The sequence below is a fragment of the Nomia melanderi genome, chromosome 1 (genome assembly GCF_051020985.1).
Source record: "Nomia melanderi isolate GNS246 chromosome 1, iyNomMela1, whole genome shotgun sequence".
NCBI classification, from domain to species: Eukaryota; Metazoa; Arthropoda; class Insecta; order Hymenoptera; family Halictidae; genus Nomia; species Nomia melanderi.
In genome coordinates, this window is record NC_134999.1 from 1,014,879 (window position 1) to 1,038,119 (window position 23,241).

The 23,241-nt window shown below is 32.7% G+C and overlaps 1 protein-coding gene across 2 annotated transcripts in view; it reads left to right on the forward strand.

Moving 5' to 3' along the window:
- Nucleotides 1-22,568, forward strand: part of LOC116431010 (uncharacterized) — a 38,878-nt gene extending 16,310 nt beyond the window's left edge. For both annotated transcript variants that reach the window (XM_076368052.1, XM_031985909.2), the window contains exons 3-4: nucleotides 531-675; nucleotides 6,875-22,568. In XM_076368052.1, the coding sequence (XP_076224167.1) occupies nucleotides 531-675; nucleotides 6,875-7,140 (411 nt within the window). In that variant the 3' untranslated portion in view covers nucleotides 7,141-22,568. The remainder of the gene's footprint in view (nucleotides 1-530; nucleotides 676-6,874) is intronic.
- The last annotated feature ends 673 nt before the right edge of the window (nucleotides 22,569-23,241 follow it).

Sequence of the window (23,241 nt, forward strand, 5' to 3'; positions counted from 1 at the left end):
ACAATGTAGAAATAATGGCACATTGCTAGAAGGTCTTTGAAATTCCTTTAATCAATAAGAAGCCACGAAACGTGTAAGGAATCACTCACAGAAGCTGCTTCATCATTCTAACGTATTTATCAAGTAACTACTCGAAGAAACTTTGCATTTGCAAACATTCAAACGATTTAAATCGTTCGACGTAAAAAGATATTTTAATACCCTTTAAATTATTATTTATACAGGATTATTTGAGTACATTGTAACATTCGCTTGTTTTTCCTAACAGATAGAAGTAACGAAGAATAATATAGAAAAATATCTGGATTTCAATATGAAAACAATGTACTGTTTTTAAATATGTTGTTAAATATTTAGTATAACCTTGTAATAACAGAATATCCAACAAACATTTTATTTCGTGTGATAAAAATGTACACGATTAACCCGTGATTTTTTAACAAATCTATGAAGAATATGATGATACACATTTCATTGTTTTAAAAACGATTTAAGATGGTTCGCATAAAAAAGATAAATATGTTTCACAGATATCGGGACTACATGCGGTGGTTGTATGCCTATTGTTGGGTGCAGTGGTATTAGTTGTTGGTCTAGTCCAACTCGTACCAGGAGCGACGACCACGGATCATAGACTTGCACTGCTTGTAGCGGGTGCACTTCTGCTTCTTCTTGGTAAGATATATTTATAAATCTTCCAGTAATTATAAAAAAATATTGTTACATCAAAATACTAGTTAACCTGCTGGAATGCTACACCCTCACCGGTTTTCATAAATTTGTAATCTTAGGAGCATGATTTTGAACAATTTTTCTTTATATGTGTTAGTATCGGTCGATTTTAGTTTTCGAAATAATTGCAAAAACTTTTGCTACTATTACATTCAATTCTGTGTATCTTCATGAGCGCATCTGCGAGAGACCCGTAAGCACAACTGTAAATTTGCTGGTTCGGTTCTCGAGTTTCTCAGGTTTCATACGGTACTCCTCTTTACAAAAGTTCCAATACATAATACAAATCAGATGTGTGGTGCTAGTTTTTATATTTATAGCAGAGAGAGGAAAGCGTCAACAAATTTGCTGTACAACTGCTAAAAATCTTATGCCTCCGTAAAATCCATTTAAATTTAAATAAAAGAAGCTCACAGAAATCTCGAACTGTCCTTTCCACTCCCATCCAGAGAAAACTAGCTCCACTGATCACAATCTATATTATCAAAATGAAATTTATTTCTATATATTGCATGAAACAGCGTTCGAAACTATCTCTGCTAACTAGAACTGATGGAACTTTTATCGAGAAACGTAGAGTGAAACTCGAGAAAATTGAGAGCTGATTCATGTAAACTGCTACCGGAGTGACGAATGCGCAACTATTCTTGTGGCCCTCTCATGAATGCGCTTATGAGTACAAAATTCAATGTAGTTGTACCAAAAGCTGTCCGAAATTGTTTGGTATATTTCAGTAAGGAAACAACATATTTCAAATTCATCAAACTCGGTGTGGGTGTAGCATTTCGGCTGATCTACCAATGTATTTTATGATTATTATTATTACCTTAATATTAATTATCTAATTACTTTTATTACCCTACCTTTAGCATCTAGATAAATGGCTATTAATAAATTATTTAGGATATAAACAATGGCATTTCTTTCGATTACAAATGAGGTCAGGTTGTTGATCTATTTCGCCCTCGCCAATTTTGATGATTTTTAACACGTTGAATGCCGTGGGGTCACTGGTGCCCCCTAACCAAATCGAATTACTATAGTTCACTCAATTAAACGTTGATTATTTGAAAACATTTCTATATTATAAATAATACTACATAATGCGGTGACATCCAGGTAGATGAACATGTAATAACAATTCAATGAAATGATTTGATATTGTAATTGTTCCATTTTGTGTACTTTGCTCTATGAAATTGTGCGGCGTTCAACGTGTTAAATATGTTGTTGGGAACATGATTTTGAACACCTTTTTCCTTTGTGTTGTCAATGGAAAGCTTCAGTTTCCGAGATAGTCGCGAAACACTTTTGCTACTACTCCGCTCAATTCTGTACACATGAGCGCATCTGTGAAAGAGATATAAGTATAACCGCACATCTGTCGCTTCGGCAGCGGCTTGCATCAATCAGCCTTCGTTCTTCTCAGATCACGTGTACACATCTTGACAAAAGTTCCACCAGTTCTTCTTCTTTAACATTACAGTAGTAGTGGTACCTTCGAACCTTGTTTCGTATAATATATGCCTTGTCGTCGAGGTGACTCTGAGATAACATTGCAATAAATGAAACTGCATTCAATTGATTTCACTTTACTTTATTGTACAAAACTTGCTACACAAATGAACAGAGGCGCAAGAGTCACCTGCTTCGAAAAGACTGAATTACTTTTGCTGTTTTTCCTCGGTATTTAAGGGATCTAGCTTAAGGGAGTGGGGGAAGGAGAGTAGAAAAACTGGGGCTGCAGCGGTGTGTAGGTTTTGGAGGGGCTGTTATTCTAGGATCCGCCGCTTTTGGTCCTGTAGTCGTTATCTAAAGCTCCCATTGCTGCAGTCCTTGAATTTTAGAAAAGAGGGATATTTTCACCGAACGCGTAAATTTGGTGGGTAATCGTTTGCAAAAAGAAATCCGTGAAGCGATAGAAGGAAAGAAGTATTTTTCGGATACATAAATTAAGTATTTAAAAAAGGCGAAATTTTGGAATGTGATTTCGAAGCGACTAACTCCGGTCAGTTTCAGGGCGAATTGAAAAAGGATACCGACTAAATCCATGCCCGTACTCTATATCGATGACCGCCTAGTCACAACACGCCGCGGCACGTAATTCGGTGGGCCACGTTCGCGAGTTTTTTTGAGTCGCGTAACGGCCAAGCCTATCTGTTTGACTCTTTGTACACGCCGGTTATTAATCTCTACAGTATATAAACCAAAAATATATTTTTTATTTTATATATTTTATGTATTACATATGCGTAGTATTCTGTAAAATACAATATAGTTTTTAACGTAATTAATTTTAAACCTTAGAAGCACGATGCGGTGGAATAGGATCTTGACAGACATAGGACCTAAAGTTATTTAAAGAAAAGCGGGACTATTTTTAGGTATAAGAAAGATGATTAGAGTTGGTAAAAAGTGAAAGTAGTATTCAGTGATTGTCGGTCAAATTATAAAGATGTGCCGCACGATCTATTAACACTTCTGAACCGGAAGCTGATCTTAACAGAATCTACTCAAACATTCTTCTATATTCCTCATCGGACTTGCCACTCTCGAGTGTCGATGCGACACATCATGGTTATTTTGTCATCTTCAGTCTGTGTTCATACTTGCTCATCTTCACACTTCGTTTACACTACATTCGCGCCTACCTTCTTAAAAAATGGAGCTTTATTTTTAGGTGTTTTCTTTTTAGCAGTAATAGTAGTTATTCTTTAGTTGTAATATCGCACAGCTTTTAAGGGCTTGTAAATAAATACCCATAATATATTATATTTTATTATGCGCAATTATATCTCTACACATGTTTTGCATAAGTGCATACTTCTTACATGTATACATGCATAGATATTGGAAATGGGTGATGAAGTAATGAAAAAGTATATATTTTACAGTGTGACTTTATTATAACGGCTTTGAAAAATACGTCTCTCTCTTTCAAGTTCTCGAATGCGAATCACTCGAATACCCAAAAGTAAGTTGGGGTCTGCTTTTCTTTACAAGACCGTGTATGGCCTTGCCTGGAGAAAAGTCTCTTGACTTCGCGTGACAAAATCCAGATACATTTCGTTTCCTTTCTATCGCCTTTGTTTAGACTAAAGATATATGAGAACGTTGGGCATTTTTGCTTTTGCTAGCTTAACATTAGTAATAATTCAACAATAGATTTTGCATATTTTCGTATTTGATCATTTCTCAAGATTGACGTAATATATATTGTGTTGATATACGATGAGAGACAAAACAATGTCAAACGTAGTGTTGTAAAAAGGTGTTCTAAGCCTTCAGCTTCCAAAGCTTCAGCGCTGGAGGCTTAAGCCTTGACCTCTAAAAGCTGAATTTTTCAACACCGGAGTCTTTAAACTCGAAGACTCGATCCGGCTGTTGCTTTATTAACACCACAAAGCCGAAACCTTTGAAAAAGGTATAGTAGGATGAGGGGGCCAAAAGTGCACTTACATCGATTTTAAAACCCCTAAAAAGTATTGTAAAATGTCGATTTCATATTGAAGCTTCCGAGCAACAACTATCATTTCTATAGCATTTCATTTTTAAAGCAATAACATATTAGTACGATAAATATTCCATTAAATATTTATATATAAATTTTTGTAATAGAAACTTTTGTCACGGGATACAGTTGCCCAAAACATCGATTTCTACAACACAAGCCGATTTATCAATGTGTGGCAAGTACTAAATTGTCACTGTGACCTTATCTTTTTCGTAGTATTTTCTACTTCGTTCTTATAGGATTTTTAATCTAAAGTAACTCCCGCGTAGTGTCGTAAAGAAGGGAAAACAAGTTGGCGAGGTTTAGTTTAATAAAAAAGAGTTTATTAAATAAAAATAAAACTACAACGATACTGTTTCACTTGTCGCTAACACGCTTTACTCGTTCGCTTATTAACGTTCACACAAGCGCTCTGCCAACGAGTTTTCACGTACGTGCTTTTATCTCTCATTCGCATTCGTTTTTTTTCTTTATATTCGTATACCGCTCACTTGCACTACAACCTTTGCATCCATAGTTAAAACTCACGCGGTTGCGTACAGAGTATAGAGAAATTAAGTTCAATGAGTACGGTAGCGAGATGATACACATTTGTATCGGTGACGATTTGATAAAAAAAGTCCATGCAAAATTGACTTTAACCTTGAATTTCGAGGTTAATGTCTTTTTAAATGCAGCGTATTCTACTCATCACTAGAAGAAAAAGTCTCAAAAGAACGATGAGTTGCAACTCAACCGTGTTCATGGAAAAAGACATTAAAGTTTAGTAAGTCCTCGAGATCACTTTACATATATGATATGCTCATATTAATTCTACAGTCGAGAGCACTAATAATGAAGTTCCGTACAGCACCATACAGTACAATACACAATACTATTGTTGCAGATACGTGCTATAAAATCATTAATCCCTCTTCTCTTTTAATTCATTCTTTTATTTTCTTCTTTATTATCCTTAACTATTTAGTTTATCTAAACTGTCGTTAAATAGTCCAGATAGTCACATCTTGACTATGGCCGAAAGGTCAGAGTGCAAGTGAGAAGGATGCAAGCGGAAGGAAGAAATAACGAATGGGGGGAACGAATTTTTTCCCGTTTTCTGGAGAAAACTCAACAACTTAAAAAGTATAAGTAATAAGAAAAGATGCTTCAGACGAAAGTTGTAAGATATAAAGCTGAACATATGGTGGTTATATTTCTTTTACCTTAATGAATATTTCACATTTCGATTGCAATGTTATATAAATAGAGAAACGGAATTCATTTGCACAAAATTATGTGAAATCGGATCTACATGCTTCGGAGAATAGTTTCCATTGTTAAAAATCTGTATAAATATATTTAACGATAAATACAAGATAAAAATATAAATAAGTGGTAAACCTGGAATGTCTGTAGGACAATCTTTGTGCGTGCTAAACAGTGGTTATTATTCATTGATATTTTAAATAAAAATCACTTTGTATAACAGAGACTACTTAGCAACAGATTCAGCCTAACACAACCTTCAGTTTTCGTTATGTGAATAGTTGAATTCTATTGGTTTTGTCTAGAGGTGGCCGCACTGTTTACTTTGCGACAGCGTGATAGCGAATTTTTCTGCTGTTTATTTTGTTCTCCGTGACAATAAACTGTTTGTTATTGTTACATCATGAATTCTGCGAGTCCATTAACCCTTTTATCTCTGAAAGCGAAAATCCTATAGAATTAATGATCAGTTTTTTCCACCCCAAGACGTCTAATCTGAAACTCTCCTTAAAAACCAACATGTCTTCCTAGAGTCTGAGCCGTTAATCAGTTATTGTATGAGATACACGAGAGGACGCAAGTCCTTTGATACATTTCTATGCATTAGACGATGCAATTCGCTATTCTACGTATAAAGTTATTAAGTCATTTGTAGCAACAGATCATTAGTTTACCAGATATTTTAATTTCAATATTAAGAAATGAGGTCAGTAGATATGTACACGGCCTAACACTTACTTTTTAAATTTTATTTTCGTTAATCTTCAACGTGATCCACGATAAGCAGAATATGTCAATAGCAAGAAGTTTGAATATTTTACCAAGCAAGTTCATTTGCAACTCTCGTCTTATTAATTTTACATCATCTTAATATATTAAACTTCATATAGTAAAGAGACAGGTATTCACGAAGAAAAAACCGGTGACCTTAAAATGACTACATCACGTCACAGTGACCATGCGACGAACCATTTTAGTGTTACTAAATACGCGTCCTGAAACCCTAGAGGCTCCTCTCAGTTATTTTTTCTCACTTACAACAACAATGAAAATAATTGAGATTATTTCGAATGTTCGACTTAAGTGGAACACGTATACAGAGTTGTTTTTGGAACTGATGGTGCAAGTGAAATGCAAGTGAAATTGTTCTATGAACTCTCATTTTCAAAGAAATCGACATTAAAACTGATTTGGTATTAAGGCTTCATAGAAAAGAAATAACACCTTACGTTTCTTACTTATCTGTCGATGTGGATTCGTAGGGCTTCGAGTTATACTATCCGTCCAAGAACACTCTGTGTTTCTAATACACTGCGCAAACATGTAAATAGCGAGTAGTATGATAATATAAAAAGATTTTAAGAATGTTTTGTCTTTTAGGTATTATTCTAGCTGGCGTAAGATGTTACGTCTTGCACTGTGTACCCTTACCGACGGAATCACCCGCAGCAACTCCATTTCCGCCCCCGGCTAACGAGCAATCTGGACTTCCAAGAGGTACTCTAGATCTGCTAGTCGGGCATCAAAATCAACCGGAGACCGATGCCCTTATGCACCCCGAACACCATCATCAACATCACCATCACCATCACAGCAACTATAAGAAAAAACGAAGCTCCCATGGGTCCCACTCCGACGAAGCCTAATGATCGATGGCACAGTTCTGACGAATTAATCGGGCTCCAGTCCGTCAGCGATGAAAACGAATTACGCTGGCAACTAGAGGCAGAACTACGTGTCGTTTCAGACCAAATTAAAGAGAGATCTCAAAGTAGATGAAACATTTGGAAAGGAAACTGAGGTAACCTAGTGAGAGACGGTTCTGTATCCTCTAATAGTCTGTACGTGTACATTATACCCGATTCTTTTATCATTTGTAACTTTCTATATATGTATATATACATGCATATACGATACTTATCGTCAACGTGTACTCAGCTTGACACGACGCTGAGGAAAGTGCACTTTTCTATCTTGTCTCTCTTCGATACCACTTTATAGACCACCGTTATTTCATTGGTGCGTAAGAATTTTCATACCGAGACAATGTATGAAAACCGAGGCGTCTTGTGCGTCACGCGGTAATTAAGTACTTACGGAAGTTGCCCAGCGTTACGCAACATTATTCGAATAAAAGGAATGCGAGGGAGATTTCTTCGGGTATTCTTTCGAGTCTGCTTGTCGTAACTGTGTAAGCTGATAATCGATAGGAGGAAGGTTATTAAGAATTTTGCATATGTTTTAATGTGAATTCATGAACGTCCAGGATATTAATCATAGAATTTTACTTGTACTTCAGAGTATCACTTCTTTGATAAAGAAGTTTCATATAAATCTTGTTAAGGAACTTTTTCCGACGGTAACGGAATTGAATCAAGGTACAAAATGAGGAAATTTTTGACGTACACCTTGCATGTGAACGATACTCGTTACCGCTATGGGAAAAAGAATGACTCTTTCTGAGAAACAATGAGAAAACTGTCCAAAAACATATTGTATGAAATGCGTACATCGCGGTGTCGCATCGTATGAACAGAGTCTCTCGTGCGATCAAAGCGGCGCGTTCTACATGGCCAGACAGAACGGAAAGGTGGAAAGTATAGATTTTCATTAATGATTTAAGAAGCGTTGATATTCAGAACGCAAGAATATAAAGGTCCAGCGAAAGGGGCAACAATGCAAGATGCAAGGAAACAAAGATCGGTAAATCGTGCCGTCGAATTCGATAGTAAAGTTGGAGAAGGATGTTAACACTCTGAAATCCGGAAACTGATGTTTGCGTCTATGTTCAGCCGTAGTTTACAGATCGAGAGGACAGATTCAGATTTTGATGCGGTACGATGACAATGCCCCCTCATCTTATCTGATCTTATCTCATCTGCTCGTTTCTCTCGAGAAGCTATTATAACGTGTCGGTAATAACGCCGAGGGTACCGGTCTTCAAGGTGTTAAGCATGATTTCACGTGCCAATACTATTGAGTTTACGACACCGTCAGAGAATTATACCGTAGTCTTCTGAACATCCTCCCTTCTTTGTGCTCTCTTGTTCCATAGCTTGGTGCGTGTTGATCGTATACCTATTTGAAGAAAATGTAGGTTAGGGTATGGCGTTAAAAAGTTAAAAATTTAAAAGGGATGGCCTAGCGTCGATAGGTTTACTATGAAGAATCGTGGGCATTTTCCAAATTTCGGGGACGTATTTTATTTAGCGAACCTAACTGGATTAGAAAATTATTATTTCTATGTACGTATCTGCTACTTGGAATCTTGTACTGAGACAGACAATTATAGACATTCTCTAACAAATTATTCAAGGGCATGTCGAAATAATCAAAAAGGTCTAGCAATGAAATTTGCAAGGTGTCTACGAAAGAGAACTCTATCCAGCACTTTTTCGATAGTTACTAATTGTTTTTCTACTATGACATGAAATAATTTCGACACGGAAGTATCGAAGGAACTTTGATAGAAAATTTATTCGCAACTGATTAAATGAATACGCTCTTGATAATTACAAGGGCCTCGAATCAAAGTATTCATTGTTATCTCTATGTGTTTTTGATTATTTTACAAATCAATGATTTTTTAATATAAAATTACTGTTACGAAAGGAAAAGATAAAAATCCTAAAGTCTTCATATTCTACGCACAGAAAACTTCATTTATAAATGTACTGCTTGTAAATAAGCTGCTTCCTATTCGAAATTTCTTTAGTCATTTCAAATTTATTCAAGACATTTTAGGTTTTTCATAAGTATTTCGGTAAAGTATACATTGTCGTAGAACAATTTGGGTACACGGATTTATGAAAAATAGTCATAAATTGATCTGTTCGAAATTTCTTTAGTCATTTATCATTTATTCGAGGCGTGTTAGGTTTTCCAGAAGTATTTCAGTAAAGTAAACATTGTTGTAGAAAAATTTGGGTACACGGATTTATGAGAAATAGTCATAAATTGGTCTGACCGAAAGCAGTACATAAAGGACATAATTGATGTCTAAAACGAGCATAACTCATACTCGCCTTCTGTTTAACTCGAATTTTCCATATGTTTGATATTTTTTAATAAGCACTTTCATTTTTCGTTGATTCATCTTGGTATAAACACGATTCACGCAATTTTCATATTTAATAAAGATCTTAGATCTTAACCTATATAGTTTGTATGGGGAAACTAAAGTATTTACAGCGTTGCGTCCCACTACCTGTTAAACCTCGCTAGAGTACCCAAAAGTCGTAACAAATGCTGATCGATTTTCCACCTATTCACTGCATTAACAAATTCAACATTTCAATTAGTACCTCCGAATAACTATGCTTTGTTATATCCTTTCATCAATGCCACATAATATCGTTGAAAATGAAAGTATAATGGAACAAACAACCATGTAAAAAGAATTGATGATAAAACACAGACCAAGTAACATAAGCATTAAACAATTTCAGAGAATATAGTATCTTTTATGATCAATACATTTTACTAAAATAAAACACATATGAAAATGTTATTACCCATATCTCTTCAAATTCATTATTTATGATTTTTCATTATTGCAGTTAATTGTTTTATATTTATGTCAATATGTGTGTGTAAATATAAATATGTATGTATAATATATTATTATTTATAGTTCTTACATAAAATTCATTATTTTTAATAAAAGTTAGAAATAGAATTGAATCACGAATTATCTTTCTGTAAGGACATTGAGAATTTTTTCTAATTTGACTTTCAGAAAGCAATTTGTTTTACCGAATATTTTTAAATTTAATAAAGATCGTAGCTTACTACTATAATTGTACAGTAGAATGTTTGGCAACCAGAACAATTGAATAACAACATTTTTCGAAATATATTAATTTATTTAAACTCCTTTAACAGTAATTAACTTTTCGCATTATATTCAATCTCTATCATTCAATCCTAAACAAACCCAATAATAATAGTAATGGTAATAATAATAACAGGGAACTTTTCCATATCACGGTAAAAGTGATATATGTGATTGAGTTTTCTGCTTCGGTGGAGAGAAACATCTTAGTCAAGGAGGAGGAGATTAGAGGACAAACAGACTAAATACAAAGACCTTGTGGATGAGCTACACAAGGTGAAGCGGGGATATTCAATCAAACGGGTTGTTCTTATAATCAGGGTGATCGGGAGAATGAGGCCTTCGCTAGACCAAAATCTAAAGATCATTCCGGCCTGCCAGAAATACGCTATCGCTCTTGCAGGCCAAATGAAGAAAGCGATCATCCTGGGTTCGTTTCGTTTACTCACGTTACACGATTTAAACTCCGAGTTATGATAGTTGCTTATCCTGAGAAACTGGTGAGCGCTGTGGCAGTAAAATCGCCTGACACAAGCCGGCCTGGCTGGTCAGAGTCTAGAGAGGTCGGTCAGATAATCTCATTTAATGGGAAAATAATGATAATTATAATTTCAGTCCTTTTTCAGAAAAGAACAATAGCGAGTACTTTGCAACTTGGTTTAACTTGTTTCACGGGGAATAAACCATCCATCATATAGATACGAAATAGTAAAATAATAATAATAATAATAATAATAATGATAACAATAATAGTAACTGCGCGAAAAATAGGTATTTGTTCACAAAACAGCCGACCAATAACAACATGTATAACAGAAGAACGAGAAGGATGTAGGAAAAGCAACCGAGAATGCAAAGAATATGTAATAATAGTGTCATAATGAATCAAGCAACGAAGGAACACAGTAATCTTCACGTAACGCACATAGTTAACTGAGTCAGTATCACATAACTGGCCCACAAAAACATTACAAATATACAAAATACATCCAAAAAACCAAGAACTTTTTAACACAGTAATGAAAACATGGAGGATAACAATATCTCTAACAACAGATGCACAACATACAACAATAGATAAAAGGAAATAAATAGAGGTGTTTTCGAAGGAGATTCTCTTAACGCCTTCTGGTTCAGTACATGTATGAACCCCCTATCCAATGCTCTAAATGAAACCACATACGCTTCAATGTTAAGAAAAACAAAGTAACAAACTATAAAATAAACTGTCTGTTATATATATGGCGACAAGGAATCTATGCAGTCACAAAAGAACACTTAACGAGAATGATAAAAACAATAGAAATGATCTCCAATAGTCATTAAAATGGAATTCCGAACAAACAAATGCAAAACTGAAACAACGCAGGAAAAGTTAATTAATGAAACAATAAATAGCATAAGTAACGATGAAAAATAAAAATACTTGGCTTTCCATTAATTAAAAGAAAGCTGCAAAACACTTATAAAAACCGCTTAAAAGCACTAAAGAAATCCCAATTAACAGCAAAGAATCTCCTTAAAACCATAAACAGCTATGCCATACTGATACTCAACTGATACTCAACTATTACTTTGGGGTCATCAAGTGAACACAGACGAACCTACGTAACATTGAAATAACCACCTGAGGAAGATTAACGAAACACAAATAACGTCATCCAAATTCATGTAAGAAACAAGTCACAATAAACGGAAAAGAAGGGATAAAAGGACTCATAGCATACAAACACTGTAACTAAACCAAATTAATACAAATAGAACATATTTTCACGTGAGAAACAACCAAGTACATAAACTAATAAATGTGGCTGATAAAACAAATGATACACGAGGAAACACGGATAGAATAAAAATAAAAGGGAAAAACTGGGCAAATAAAAAATTACACGCAAAACATCTACATATTACGAACGATTATAACATAGACAAAGTACACACCTACAAATGGTTACAAACAGGACAAATATATTTAGAAACCAAAGAATTCATTATAACAATCCAAGACCACATTACAGCTACACAAAATAATCGTTAGTACATTATGAAATATACCATAATACCAGACGACAGTTGCAGAAAATGTCAACAAACAAACAAAAAAATAGTAGATTATATTATTGGAGAATACAAACTACTTACAGGAATGAAATATACAGGAAGACACAACCAAGCAGCAAAAATAATGTATCAACCAATAACGAATAAATATAAACTAATCGCACTATAAATACACACAAATTACAGCACTCAAAAATAACCAATACAAATTATATTCGAACATAACAACAAATACAAATAAAACGACACTATACAGTAACACTGCAACATAAAATTGAAAAGGTTACATTCATCATAAATATTACCATATCGATACATAAACATAACAGCTAAATATAAAACAAATGGACAAATATTCACTATTAGTAAAAGAAATAGAAAAAATATGGAAACAAACATAAATGATAATAACCCTACTTATCATATCTGCAACCGGTATACAATAACATCCAAGACATTTATGTAAAACATCAAGCAACTCCAGTCAGACAGGAACTTACATAAACAAAAGAAGAGTAGAGTACCTTGAACCTTAGTTTAACCCATTTCAATTGACCTAAAATTATCGTCACGAAAAACATGTAACTAACAAAAGGAAACGTGTACAGTAAATATTAGGTCCACAACAAATTTCCTTATAAATACCCGGCAGTCACACCTATATAGCGCGCGATTGGGAAGAAATTCACCTTAACAAAGAATTCAATGATCGAGTAATGCAATTTAACTTGAAGTTATATATTCCGACAAGATTAATATTAATTTAATGATGGAACTTTATTTATTTCACTTTAGTAATGTTCCATTGTCTGATTCAAAGTAGTACGAGAATCGCTATGGACACAAAACGAAACTGCAGACGGTTATAGTAAAATTTGATATCCACAAGTATAAAATGTTTCAAATAGAAAAAGTGAAAAATCTAAACAACATGAATATTCATGGAATCATAAGTATATACGTAAGTATCTCGATTTTGGAGAAAACATAACAAATAAATGCAGGCACACAAAATCACACCGAAAACAATATACAAAACAACAACGAATTTCTGAATTTGAAACAGAGATCACAGAAAATCTTTTTAAATGAATATTTGGAAACGTTAATGTTTTGACACGAATAAAAACCGATAAAATACAAGGAACACATGTTATAATACTTCCACATCATGGATGTTGACTCTGTTAGGCAACAGTAAAAGTATCAAGAAGCTATACACTATCTAACGTAATCACAGAGAATCGTCGTTGCAATACATATAAAGGAATAGCATAAGTATAAAAGAAAATACACAACAAGCATTATAATATTACGTTGACAATTTTATTCGCGATTTTACCTTTCTTAAACGTAATTATTTATTAAAATACAATTAATATATAATACTTATATTCATCAATTCTTCAATACTACAACGGTAACACTTGGCTATGGTTCAATCAAAATACGTGGAAAAATGCGTTTTAACATTCTGAAATTCGGAAAATTATTTTCCAGCCAAGGAATCATGTAACGATACAAAGAAATGGGACAAGCATTGTCGCATCACAGAATGTCGCCTTTGTGTAATCGTTGACATTGATCAAGTTACCAGTTATTCATCTACACCAGAGATCTCGGGATGCCTCCCCTCAAGCGAGTGACTCTCAACTAGCGGTTTCTTTAGTATTGCTACTCTGGAAGCTACCAAGACTGTGTAAGTACGCGGGCAGCTCTATGTGGTATTCAGTACAAGTAGGTGAAATTAGGTATGGAAAGGGTAACTCTCGCCTACCAGATCGTGGGGGGAAAAACCTTAGGTAAGAAACGAACTCCCAGTTCGGCATCTTCGATTCAAATACACTACCACCATTTTCATCTAATTGCTAGTAAATATTACTTTTAATTTACTAGCAATCAAAAAGTCGTGAATGTAGTTGCCAACCTAACAACAACAATAATAATGAACACATAAGGATAGAATACACATTTGAATGACTGTAAGGCCCGATACAATTATCAGTCCGTTTTCGACCTGGTTACACTCCGTTCAAAATTCTTTCCTTGTATATTGCTAGAAAAACTATAGACCACGTAGTAGCAGGGTGCAAAGTAGTCGGAGAAATAGCACACCTGACCAATCACAGTGCAGTAATAGAAATCATAATTATGCATCTGAGAAAACTGTAGACTATAAATAATTTATAACTATTCAAATGACCGACAAATCCAATAAAAATTATTTGTTACTTAGCTCGAACTAATTTCAGATGTAAATTATCATACATCCTGAAAATTTTCTCATGATAATAATCATTTTTCAGATTTGTTTATAATATCTATATTACGTATTAGCAAAAATTTACAAAACTGAATGTAACATTTATACTATGTTTGTAAAACGTAAAAAATAATGTCAGTGAAAAGATACAAAAATACAGTAGGGTATCTCGTATTTGAACGCATAGGAAAACGAAAGTGTTTGAATAAAGGATTTTTCATGTAGAACAATGTCTTTTCTGATACCTAGATATCATTTATATAAATAAAGATCATGAAGACTGACAATATGTACAAATATTTATGATCTCATATCACTTTGACTATGAAATTACATAAATATAAGAAATTATAGGTTAAACTGTCTATTGCTAGAAGACACTATTTGAATATGGAACGTAAAATGTTTAGATATCGGTGGAATATTCAAATGTAATAGTCGTACGGGTATGGGCTCTACTGTAGGATATTAGTTTCGAAAGAAATAAAGAAATAATAGGAATAAGACAAATAAGTGACAGTAATATAAAGCAGTCTTTGAAACACTGAGATGCTACTGTATTTACTTCATAGATCTCCAATAGATCTCGAATAGGTCTGCATTTAAACACGTACATACCGCTATAAAATCAATTATTATAAAAACTTATTCGCTGTATTATCGTAAATATTTTCAAGAAAATTTCTCAGACATATTTATGCATACATACAGAAGACAAGCAAACATTAAAAAAAAACCATAATTAGAAAAATATTGATATAACGATAGTACTTGTGATTTGGTAACCAAATTCTCGCATGCTCGTCATATTGCAGAAGTGTGAATTGAAATATTAATAATGCTGATATATTTTATAAACTTGAAAACTTACTTACTTTTCTACTATGAGTTTCATTATCACGACTTTAATGAAAGAACTCTCCTAAATCATAGTAAAAGTGTTTATTTCGTTTTGTTTCATACATTCATGAATTGTATTACAAATTCATCAAATCTGCATTCTACTTATATAAAATATACAGGATATCTTATTTTAATATTCTGTGACAACTATTTCGAAAAATATGAAGATGCAATATATTTTTCCAGTAAAAGTTTTGTCATATGAAGTGAGACAAATTATAATTACGTTGATTTATTTTATTAGTTTAAATTCGATTTAAAATTTTTAAACGAGAACATATATTTTGTTACGTATGTTTCTTATTTGCATTGAAACGATTTCAAAATAATACTTACATTATTATTATTATTATTATTATTATTATAAGTGCTAGTAGTATTATAAATTATCCATACTTCCATATTTTATACAAGCGACTCCCGTAGTAGTATGTTTTATAATTGTCATACTATCAACATACAAATCTAACTGAGCTCACACTAAACATCATCAAAGCTAGAGGAAATCCTCCTAGCTTCGGATACTTAAGCTTTCCTAAAGATATTTATAATTAGGGAAGTCTTTCAAATGATCTATGTTTGCATTAATTTATATCGGAAGCACTAAAAATGACAAAGGAAGGAATGAAATAGTCAAGATGAATGTATTTAATATAAAAAATGTTCAATAAACTTATATGTATAATCTTTACAAGAAAAGTAGCTCTTATCGTCGGATAGTTTAAGATGGTTCTCATTTGATGGAACTTTTCCTGCGTTAATTCGTACAATCTCAAGCGTAACAAACCAGAATTTTTTTATTTCGTTCTCGTCAATCTTTCCGTGGACAGAATATTTCCATTAAAGTTCAGGTATTTTACTAAACGCTAATGTCCGGTATTAAGAGGAATTCCTCCTATAGGTTCTTAAATATGCTTAAATAAGCTTAAGTTTGTAAGCTCAAAGAAGTTGTATTCTGTCTTTCACTTAATTACATTATCCTGTATTTTCTATATTTTTTGAGATATTTGTCTGGGGATATTAGAATGAAACATCATATTTACGTTTTTATATTCTTTATGTTTTTGCATCGTTTATATAATGCGTTTATGTTTCTTGATACTGGACTTACTGCATAATTCCTTCCTCTCCGATTTAATTCGTAATAACGCATAATACGGTCAACAACAAAGTTACTGACAAAATGTGAATCCACAGTGGTCGGCTGTAGGCTGAATCACTATTTGCCAATCACGTGAGAGCTAATGATACCGTGATGCAAAATGACACTTTTACATTTACAACGATTACTTTTTGCTGATGTACATACGATAACAACGACACAATTTTACAAACGGTTAGTCTATTGAACGAAAATAATTCTTGGCCTAAAAATGACATATGTATTAACAAATTTTATTTAAGAAGTTATGCTTATTAAAGAAGAAAGCTTATTTTTTGCAACTAACTTTCGAAAAACAACTAACATGGAATTACTAGTCCAGAATTGTGCAGTGTCACAAAACAGTTTACTAACATTGATCCAATCTTATCTTGTATTTTATTTTAGACAGAAAAACCCCGATATAAATACAATATGCAATTGTTTATACTGAACCTAGCTCCTTTTCATAGATTAAATTGTTTACCGATACATTCATGAATATATTGTGTTCTATAATGTTAACTAAGTAATCTATTACATCAAAGTTTGTATACTTAAGTATATGTATGATTTTTACTTTAAATTCGTAAACTTTTGCTGTATATCATGTTTTTTATGTTTAACCTGTAAACCGTACACTGTTAATTATTACTCATAACTTTCACGCTATCATAATTATAATGTGAGATAACACTTGTCCTATCTTTTGTCTGGGTGTCTATGTATTTTCATTGACATTATTGAAAGAAATTATAGTCGTATAATTTAGTTTCCAAATATTCTTTTTCTTTACGCGGAGGGAAGCATCTAAACAAAGTATAGTATATAAATATGTTGATGGCAGTCACTTAACGTGGTGGCATAAAGACAAGAATGGTGCGCCACTCGCTTCACTTGGTCCCACCTTTAATATTTTCGTGGTTGAACCGTTTGAGATGCAAGCGGCGCAATCGCGTATCTCCACTACACTTTATGCGATCACAACGCTTCGCTCTTTTCGACCGGCTTATTGCAAAGACCCATGTCACTGAAATGATTAAAAGAAGCTATCTTCAAAGAGGTCTATAATTAGATTTGCAGTCCTCTAACTAGACAACTTGTTATGTTAATATTCTGAGAGCGTCTGTGCCAACCAGTAGGTGAAGTTCTTCTATCTCTTGTCCAAACAATCCTCTGTAACGAGTGAGATATACTGATTCTAAGGATTCTCGCCCAAAGTTTAACATTCCATATTGTTAAAGAATGAGTTCTTACAGTGGCATGAAAATTTGTAGTCTACTACCATAGGTATAATCTACATTACAAACTCCATCAGAAATAAATCATGACCTATATGTTGTAATAAGTAATCTACGTTGCAATGTTGAACTAACATAATGTCGTGGAAAGGGATTCCTTGTTTTCAATTCATTGTTATTCATCATTTTCCCAGAAAATTCATTGTTCGAAAATAATAGCAGGTATTCGAATATTTTATGCTGTACACGCATTTGCAAGCAATTTATAACAGATAAAAGATTAGCACGTAGAACGACAGAGATTCAAGGCGGGTATTTCAATATGTGTGTTTGTCTGCCGTATTCATTCAACATTATAATATTAGTGTCGAAAATGCATATAAAAAGGGACATGCCTCCTTCTACTTTGACCAATTAGATTATCATTCCTTTTAGGTGACTTCTTTAATATGCATTCCTCATTTAATAATAGTTCTTTCTAAAGATTTATGACAAAGAATGATTCATTTCTATATTTTATTGATTTCAATTCAAATTTTATATCCTTTACTTCTTTATTTCAATCATTTGAATTGACTCCCTTGAGGGATCCTACTTTACTTTCCACTTGTAGTCCTTTATTATTCTTACCTCATTCATACGTATATCATTCCGGTGTTACAAGTCGGGGTTTCAGTCCTTTTAATGGGTTAGACAACATTCTCTTGATTGATATGCCTTTTCTATAGTTAATGATCCTTTTTAACTGCATACGGTATTTGTCTTTGCTTTCGCTTCATCCATTGCAGATATTATCATTCTTTTTTCTTCCAGACTTTTATTGCTATTTGTCATGTATGCAAATGTGCCAGAATCTTTGATACAAGTGTTTAATCTGCCTGATTCTTTTGTCATGAAAACATCTTGCTGCCAGCTAATTCCTTTCGATTTTTTAATCTTAAAAACTCAGTCTTTATTCTAACGTTTTCCTTCTTTTATATGTGTATATTACAAGACCGTTTCATTTTAAATGCTTAGAATTTTTTGACTGCTTTACTTTCATATACTTCTTCTACTTATCTACTGTAAAATTCATTATTTTTCTTTCTTTTTTTTCATTTAGATTCGTAGGACCTATGAAATGTTTGTGCTCTGTCATTAATATTATTAATGCTTTAACTGTGCTGTCGAACAAATTTGAACTTTTTGTTTCAAAATTTGATATATAGTTTTTGTAGATTTGTATGCCCTCCACATGTGCAGTTTTAGAGAACCTTAATTTTAAAAGAAGGAATCGAATTTACAACGTGAACAATTATTTGTGCGAGAATTACAAAAGCTATACGAACAACTCTTCGAGAAGATGATTTAATACATTCTTCAAAGTAAAATGGTATTCACTTACACTCCGCGACAAAACTATAAGACATCGGCGATTTTATCCAATATTTTATTAATAGTAATTTTTTCGTAAAAGTTTTCGTTATTAATGCAAAGAATGAACTAAAGTACATACATTTCCATAGCGGCAATGTTGTTGAACTAAATTGAAAAAAGTTTCATTAAAATTTCTAATTTTTGATAAAATAAGGTGCGACAAAATTATAAAACAATGTATATTTTAGAGAAGAAAAAGTGGGTGGAAGTTAATGAGAAAAATTTTTTTTTATTTGTTAGTACTTTATCAAATTTTTTATTTGATCTTGACTTAATTTGGCTCATTGTTCTTCAATATAAGCTTTCAACTCTTCCACCGACAAAAACTGTGCCCCATTTCTGTATACAGCATGTGCTAAGATTCTCCAGATGTTTTCTATTATATTTAAATCTGGAGACCTCGTAAACCATAGTAAAATTTGTATATTACGGTCTTCAAAATATTTGTTTACACGTTTTGCTGTATTTACAGCGTTATCATGTTGAAAAATATAAGTTCCACATGCAATAGTATTGGCATGTCGCGTTAATTATTCTTTTAATATTTCTATATATTTAACTGCATTCATGGTGGTGTTAATAAATTTTATATCGGTTCTCCCGTGGTTCCCTATTACAGCCTACACCATGATGCCGCCTCCGCCCATTTGCCTCCTTGACAAATGCAATTCTTCCTTCCGCAAATCATGAAAATAATATGAAATACCATCTGGTTCATCTAGATTCAAACGTGTTTCATCTGAAATGATAACTTTGTGCTTCTACTCTCTGTCACAAAAAGTGCAACTCTTTCATTGGCTAAATAAATAAAACAGATTTCTATGTTTATACAAAATATCGTTTTCACACACTTCTGTGTCACATCTATCATTATCTCGATTACCATATGACTACAATGTGATTATTCTCGGAAAAAAACATTTTGCATTCACATATTAAGGTCAGTGCTAATATTCATTGTCTTCGAAGTATCAGGAAATTCTTGTAATTTCTGAACAAATAATTTTATAAAGAGGAACAAAGAGAGAAAAAATTGTTTGCATATATTTTTATTTGAATGGAAATGTAGTGAGAATCATATCTGTAAAATAATTAACACGTTCGTTACCACGGTTACACATTTGCGACGGGCGCAATCTTATATTTTACATTAAGCAAATGAAATTAATCTTATAGATATTGTTATTTAAAGTTACAAGCTATGGCATTATATTTAGGAACTCAATAACTCGTTCCAGTTTCATTTTTTCGATATTTTGTTTAAAAGATTTATTGAATTGAATAACATATTACAGATAAGGAGGTCCTCATTGAAATAAACGATGGAACGAACATGTTAAAGCCATTTAAAAGAATGTCATTATTACATAAAGAACAAGCGTGAACAGGTGCTCTAATTTCTAAAATTACCAGCCATGTTTGGACTGGAACTCAAGTTGTATTGGAGTAAGGACTGCATACCGTGTTCTAAGCGAAAATGTAGTTTCCTTTCATACTTGACGAAAGTGTCCGAATTCATTAACTCCATCCATCGCAGGTGTGACGTCTGTTTTCTGCATTCTCCGAAAAACATTGGCACATGATGTACTTAACATGGACTGGTCTCATTGTAAGTAAGACTGTCGCGAGTAAATCGGGAATCCATACGCGACATGCTTTAGTAAAATGGGACTAATATGCGAAAACAACTTTCCGAGAAAATCGTAGTTAACCATCTAAAGTTAGTCATTTCACAATGATACTATATTTCACTTAATTGTGAATTGTGTTATCAATAATTGTTTCAGCAAACCGGATTTGGCTTTTCTTGTAAAAAACATATATGAACATCGAAAAAGAACTTATAATAAAATTAATTTTTTTATATCTCAACCCTATTCTACTAAGACGCGTCACGTGTATCGTCGACCAAAGAAAAAGCTCTCGTAGGGATTCTGGAAGAGAGAATTAAAAAATATTGGTCAGCATACTAAAAGCAGCCAGATTAACATAACGCAGGTCTCAATCATATTCATTGATTATGTAGTTGAATATGCGTAACACTACAAAGTATCAAGTCAACCTCTTACAGATCCTCCTAAAGATCCGCTTCTGAAAAATAAACTGCAGTTAAATCTAAAACCAAATCTGATTCGTAAATTTTTTTGTTGGTTTTAATATGAACAGGTTTTGTCTCGCTAGAAAGTGCAGCTATGTTTTATGTCGAACACTTAATTTTCGATTAAATTGAAATTTTGTTCGTTTTGAAATTGTTTAACTTTACTTTAATGATAATAAATTTAAAAAATATAAATATATATATATATAATGAAAAGATGAACTGAGATACGTCAGGTACTATCACTATGATAAATGATAAATAAAACTGGCTTACGCGAAAAAATTGAATTTCTAATAGTTTGAAAACGTTTGAATGCAGATTTCAAAAATGTGGAATAGAAACTATAGGGTTCTTACAATTTAAGGATTTTAATGTGACAGGGTCATCTTACGGTCAAATACCTTCCGCGGTGATATACAGGGTGGACCACGGAGCATGATCAATTTAGATTATTCTGCTGCTAGCAGTTCGATCAGAAATGTTGTTAGCTAAACTGACATAATACAAGAAGAGTTTTAAGATGATTTTAGCAAATTTTTTGTCAACCGTTCTTTCCAGAGTTATTAAGATCGTCTTCAATAGACGCAAAACACAAAACACTACTAACACCTCACGTTCGATATAATTAAATTTGTTCTAAGATACAAAACAAAATGTTTACAAACAGTACGGAGGGATCAAGTCAATAATGACTAATACTAATCTATCAACAGCTGCAGAAGTTTACAACAGTGTGGCTTGCTGTTCATTCTTCATAATCTTTACGAATCTTGCAAAACTCGTCCAATTAAGAATTTTCTTCAATCTTTTTAAATTCAGAAAAAATATTTATTATGATGTTTGTCAAATTCGAAAAGATGGGTGTAAAAAGATTGTAGGTTTACCTGTAAAAAACTGAAGGTCCTTGATAACTCTAGAAAAAAAGGGTTGACAACAAATTTGGTAGAATCAGCTTAATCATTACCGTCATCGACATCGTTAAGATTTCGACTTATTTGCACTGGATTTTTTTTACTTAATGCAGTGAGTTGTATATGTCCTTTCATATGTGCGCCATAATTTTAAAACACCTTGTATATGTATATATATGTGTATATGTATATGTATATGTATATGTATATGTATATGTATATGTATATGTATATGTATATGTATATGTATATGTATATGTATATGTATATGTATATGTATATGTATATGTATATGTATATGTATATGTATATGTATATGTATATGTATATGTATATGTATATGTATATGTATATGTATATGTATATGTATATGTATATGTATATGTATATGTATATGTATATGTATATGTATATGTATATGTATATGCATATACAATATTTTAGTCATACCATTTTACACATATATATTGCAAACAAAAATATGTATGCAACAATAAATTTTACTAGTATCTTTGGTTTAAAATTATTGCTTACAAATTAATCATCTTATCTAATTATTGGATAAGTAGGTTTATTTACTGTGGTAAGAGGGTTCTTAAAAAAATTAATTGTTCATAATCGTGATTTTATTTTACACACAACTTTTATCAGAACTTTTAATCACATCATCTTTTGTCTACTTTGTCATGTTTAATTGTACCATAAATTCAAGTATATAAATGGATCATCAAAAAGAAATTTCGGCTTGTGATATCAATAGAAATAAAAAGTAACACACACTGACCATTTTACCCTGATCTTCCACACATATAATCAGTTTACTCATTCAATTCAAGCTTAATTTATTAGCTATGTATATTGACTTGATTTGACACG